The 6,000-nt window shown below is 43.8% G+C and overlaps 1 protein-coding gene across 1 annotated transcript in view; it reads right to left on the minus strand.

Moving 5' to 3' along the window:
• LOC306739858 (zinc finger matrin-type protein 4-like) overlaps window positions 1-638 on the minus strand; it is a gene marked incomplete at its 3' end in the record, with an annotated part of 91,318 nt that extends 90,680 nt beyond the window's left edge. The window contains exon 1 of the mRNA XM_079221923.1: window positions 511-638. Coding sequence (XP_079078049.1) covers window positions 511-597 — 87 coding nt within the window. The 5' untranslated portion in view covers window positions 598-638. The remainder of the gene's footprint in view (window positions 1-510) is intronic.
• Between the last annotated feature and the right edge of the window lie 5,362 nt (window positions 639-6,000).

Here is a 6,000-nt window from a genome sequence, read left to right on the forward strand (position 1 = left end):
CTGCAGAATTGACCTAATTTTGAAACTCTGACACAGATGATGAAGGCAACTGATGCTTTGCTTCAGGTGTGCAGAGGCTACAACAACACTGGGGTGGACATTCTTTGAAAGTAAAACCTCTGACAGGAATAGTAAAGACACACACACACACACACACACACACACACACACACACACACACACACACACACACACACACACACACACACACACACACACACCCTCCGCTCCACCATGCACGATCAGTTTAGTACAACGTGAGGTCAGCCTCCCTCACTTTCATGTGCATCCCATCGCGTGGCGCGCAACAAGCATCTCGGCGAGGGGAGAAAGAGAAGAAGAAGAAAAAAGGAATCTGCATGCAACACGACGAGCATGCCTTTCCCCCGCAGTAAAGCATCTCCATAAAGTCACACGGCTCGCGGATACAGAGGAAGAGAGGAGCAACATATTTCAAAAAAAGAAAAACAGGCAGACGTGACTGAGAAGTGGAACGCGGATGAACTGTACCTGTAACTCCACGCGGTAGCCCTGGTAGACGTGTGTCGGGAACACCGCCAGCTGATGTTGCACTTGGAGGGAAAGTGTGTAATCCATGAACCAGAGGATGCTGAAGAGGAGCGGGCAGAGCGGGAGACGCGTCTGTTGGCAGCGGCACTCACTGGAGTACAAACAACCCGCCCCGCTGCTCCCATTGGCCGCGCGGCGCGCTGAGGCAGCGCAGGAAGTGGGAGCGCACCTCAGATCATGTCTTCTGGTCTGCCCCCATCACAGAGGGGAGCAGTGAGGAGAAGATCTGTGTTTCAATGGAGATGCTTTTATTATTCTATAATTATATTATATACCGGTTATTAGCATACCGGTATTATTCTCTGTATAGTATTAGTATGATTAGTGGTAGTAGTAATTATATTCAATTCAATGTATTTCTATAGCCCCATATGTCATAGACATGGTAGAAGTAAACTACTACAAAATAAACTGAATAGAAGTGGTATTAGACCAGTAGAAGTGGTAGAAGTGGTTGTAGTGGTAGAAGTGGTATTAGACCAGTAGAAGTGGTAGAAGTGGTTGTAGTGGTAGAAGTGGTAGTAGACCAGTAGTAGAAGTGGTATTAGACCAGTAGTAGTTGTAAAAGTGGTAGTAGACCAGTAGTAGTGGTAGAAGTGGTATTAGACCAGTAGTAGTGGTAAAAGTGGTAGTAGACCAGTAGTAGTGGTAGAAGTGGTAGTAGACCAGTAGTAGTGGTGGAAGTGGTATTAGACCAGTAGTAGTGGTAGAAGTGGTAGTAGACCAGTAGTAGTGGTGGAAGTGGTATTAGACCAGTAGTAGTGGTAGAAGTGGTAGTAGACCAGTAGTAGTGGTAGAAGTGGTAGTAGACCAGTAGTAGTGGTAGAAGTGGTATTAGACCAGTAGTAGTGGTAGAAGTGGTATTAGACCTGTAGTAGTGGTAGAAGTGGTAGTAGCAATACGATAAAATAAGACACGCAGACCAAAATGTTACAGTACATTTTTATTAACTGAATGCACACAGGGTCAAATAAAATAAAATAAAAAATAGAACTCAACTGAACACAAAAAGACCACCGTCACTCCGGCATCATGGCTTCACGTCCAAAAATAAAAAATCCGGAGGTTGCAGCCTGGTAGAAACAGAGACAGAAAAGAGTTGTGAGATCTCACAAACATATTCTGCTTCAATCCATGGCATATACATATTTCACTGCGATAAAACGTCTGCTAGATCGTAACTACATTCTGATTTCAGGAGATAAAACATTGCAATACAATTTCGCCACGTGTGCATTATATTAACGTTAAAGCTACTCCAACCCTGCTTGCCTTTGTAAACCAGCTGGCTCGGTTAAAACAGTTATAGATGCAGTGCGAGGCACTTTTACACATGTCTGTGCTCAAACATCATGGCTTATAAATACAAAAGTGTTCTTTCATTAGAGACTAGTCAGCTAACAGCATTATTCGGGTCCTCAGGACATGTTTTCTAGCTAACGTGCTGAACTCCCCTGAGAGGAGAGAGGATGCGAGGAAGTATGTTTTAACAGACATGAGCGTCCTTTCCTCTTGAGCGTCACGTGAAGCAACGTCGGTTTATGATGACTGACATCTGATCACATCTGATCACATCTGATCACATCTGATCACATCTGATCAGCCGTCAGTCGCTTTAACAGCTGAGGAGTTTTGTCTGGAGAGTTTTTAGCGAACATTCCAATAAAAATGCACTTAAAATATTGATAAAAATGATCGTATGTTTTCAGTTGATGTAATGGTGTTATACTACTTATATTAATAAAGACAAAGATATCATCAGTGTCAGAGTGGAGATGTTTTCTCTGTCGTCTGTTACCGTTTAATAAACTGCATTGAGTCTTTTTATACTGTGATGTGTCCTGCTTATACGCGCAGGATCCATGTCTACCGGGGGAATGAGTCTTATTTATTTATTATTTACGTCGGTATGTTTTGAAATTCTGATTGTGACATCATTATAAGACTTGAGATGTACCTAAGGTTAGCTAGCTTAAGCGCGGTTAGCATTGCATATTCACGGGCCATGTGGCGGAATTGAGCTTCTCTCAAAAACGAGTAATGGATATAAATGTGTTAAATAGACATTTCCCACCATATCTGAACAATTTAATAATGCGGGTGCTTACCATGAGAGCGGATGCTGGTGGAGAAAGAAAAGAAAGAGCGACTGCATGAGGTCTGGTACTTTTTATGCAAAAGGACCCACGAGGGAGGCCCTAATGATTGCCTGTTGCCTTTACAACTATTATTTATAAAACCTGTTTCAGTGCTGGTTGCCGATAAACCCGGTTGCCATGTCTCAGCCAGAATCGGCCCATGTCCGTAACAGCTACATCCGGGCCAGATATGGCAACAACGAATTGGGCCAAAGCTGGCTCACATTCGGCCGCATCGAGCCGGAACACAGCCGAGTCAGCCGACACTCAGCCGCAATACGGCCGAGTCCGATGGCTACCTGGGGGGTCAACTGTGTTGTGAAAAGTAAAAATGGAGCAGAGAATTATCTGCATTATTTTACAAAATGTTTGCACTTTCCCTTACCTCCCTAGAGCGTTCCAGATTGTTTTCCAGGCACAGCAGGCAGCTGTTTTCAACGGAAAACGCTTTGAAATCTTCCTGTACACTATAGCTGCTCATCACCAAACAACAGACGGACACATTTAGCAACCAGCTGGTGAACATAGTGTAACATTTAGGAGCTACAGATACCAATATTTCCCGTGGGAGTTTGCGGTGACCAACAGAGAACCATGGTAGTCAGAAACACGACTGCTAAGGAACGCTCAGTATCAAAGTTCACAGCAGAATAGGTTTCAGAACCGTAGAATATGAACTCATCTCTCAATATCCTTAGCCATGACTAGATTTAAATGAGCATAATCAATTCTTAATAATTGCAGTGCATTGTCCTACCATGTAAATACCCAGATGTGCTATAATCGACAGTATTTTATTTGACAAGCTCGTAGGATGGACCCATAGCACCTCCCCTTCCAGCTCTGCGTCAGAATGTGGGTTGAGGTTTAAAGGCTCGTGCAACATTTATGTGCAAATAGAGTCGGCAATGCAAATATCTCCACTTCAGATTATTTCAACTAGGTCAGAATATCAGGTCAGTTCAGAATTGCATTTGGTGGAAGGGGGCATAAATGTCCTTCATCTGCCCTTGAGCACGGGGCCCACGGTGCAGATGGCTGGACTGTCACAACAAGCTATGTTTGCAACAGGAAACATGTCACATCCCCGGGGCTTCTGTGCACCACATTCACATTTTCGGCATTTATCCAGAGTGTCTGCAGTAGGCGAGCAGGTATAGGCGCTGAGCGGGGTAACTGACCGACAAGTGGCACGCCGACTGCTGAGGGAATCAAACCTGTGACCGTACCGTTGGGAAGGGTGTCGGCGTCTCCGCGGTGCCACCCTGCTCCCTGTGGGGAGAAAAATGCTCTTTGATCACAGCTGCATGTTGGCCACCAATTGGAGCTGTGAGGAAAGAAAACGTGTCATGGCCAGATGATGTACTTTTGTTCATTTGTACATTTCTTGGCATCTCATTACTCAGTGGAATATATTCATGATATGCGTTGTGGAGGTTGTGTTTGGAGCTGAGCGCTGAGTATTAATTCTTCCCTCGCTTACATCATTCCCAAAATCGGATTCCCACGTCCTTCATAGGCTGAGCCTGTTAGCTCCATATCTGCATCAAGTTGAATGTATTTACAGAACACTTTTAATCAGGATTGTCACAAAGTGCTGCACTTAGCAACAAAGCACATATGCAAAGACTGCCAGTGAGTATAAAAAACACTAACTCAGTTATCTCTATGAAGCATGAGCGGCAAAATATAGGCCATTTCTAAAGGTTGAGGATTTATGGGTGAAATCCCTGCCTCTGGTAACTGAATAGAATTTCTCCAGCCTCCCAGAGGAAAGAAGCGGGAGTCCTTTTTCCAGTGACAGTGGATCCTCACCCAGAGTTCAAACGAGTGCGCTTCAATGAGGTTATATTATTCTAAACACAGCAGGCAGCTGCAATTAGGCTTTTCAAGCTCGGCCCAGTTTGTTGTGGAGAGGCTGTGTGTCAGCCTGCAGCACACATGCCTGTCTGTGGTTGGCTTGCTGTTTTGGCTCTCCACTCTTCTTCTTTTCTGTTTGAGCTGCCACAAAAGGAGAGCGAATGCCACCATCAGTCAGTCTCTGCCTCATAGACAGAAGCAACCCACCATCACCACGGGCATCAAGCGGACTGTGACCCTGAGAGCAGGAACAAAAGCCAGCCAGTCCGACTCATCTTTAAAAAAATATATATATGAGTATGAATATATAACTACATTAGAAATTGAATACAATACATATACGTACGTTTCTTAATTGTATAATAAGCGTTGTGTTTTTGTCACCTCAGAATGAGTCATTTACATACTATAGTAAGTCCAGAACGGACAAACCAAACATGGCTCTAGATCAGTGGTTCTCAAACTTTATTTGTCACGCCCCACTTTGGAGGAAGAACAATGTTCATGCCCCACTACAAAAAAATGCCTATTGTGGTTGCAATTAACCTGTTTTGCACTGAATATCTTTTTAAGATAATAAGAATAACGTGCAACCTGTGCAAAATAAAACAGAATGAGTGCAGATGTGTGAGCATCACGTTGTATTAATTAGTATTAGTGGCTGCAGTGAGCTGCTTTCCTCTACAAATCTTTTTCAAACGTCCGCTCTCAATTCATGCTCAATGTTGAGCTTAGATCTGTTTTCTGTTTTGCGAGACGCAACAGCAGAAAAGCCGACCTCACGGAGATCGGCTCTTGGCAAACCGCCAAGAATCTGAGTCACGTAACCGTAACCTGTTAACGGCGTAACAACATTTTATGTCCGTGTACTTTGTATTTTGTACTACGTAAAGTTCTCCTGTACACTGCAAAAATTCAGCTTCCAAAAACAAGAAAAAAAGTGATAAAATGAGGGAAATATTACTTGAAATAAGACAAATTATCTGCCAACAAAACAGGACAATTTGACTTGCCAAGATTTCTTGAAACAAGTAAAAATATCTAGACTTGAAGAACCCCAAATTATCTTAAAACTAGTGTGGCCAGATGAAAAATAAGTACATTTGTCTTGATACAATGAAAATATTAAAGAATTCTTTTCTCAATATGTAGGAAAATGTGCTTAAATTCGACCAGCGCAAGTAACATCATCCTGCAATAAGGCTATATAGGAGATTGTTGTCGACTTCCGGAGAGCCTCCACCCAGTATCCTGCCGTAAGACCCTGCAGCGTATAGTGCGAGCAGCGGAGAGGATCATCGGTGCCCCCCTCACCTCCCTCCAGGACATTTATAACACACGCCTGGCCCGCAAAGCACTCAGCATTGCGGGCGACTCCATCCATCCCAACCACCGCTTCTTCGGCCTCCTGCCTTCTGGGAGGAGAATAAGG

Source organism: Taurulus bubalis (assembly GCF_910589615.1).
Source record: "Taurulus bubalis genome assembly, chromosome: 8".
Lineage (NCBI taxonomy): Eukaryota > Metazoa > Chordata > Actinopteri > Perciformes > Cottidae > Taurulus > Taurulus bubalis.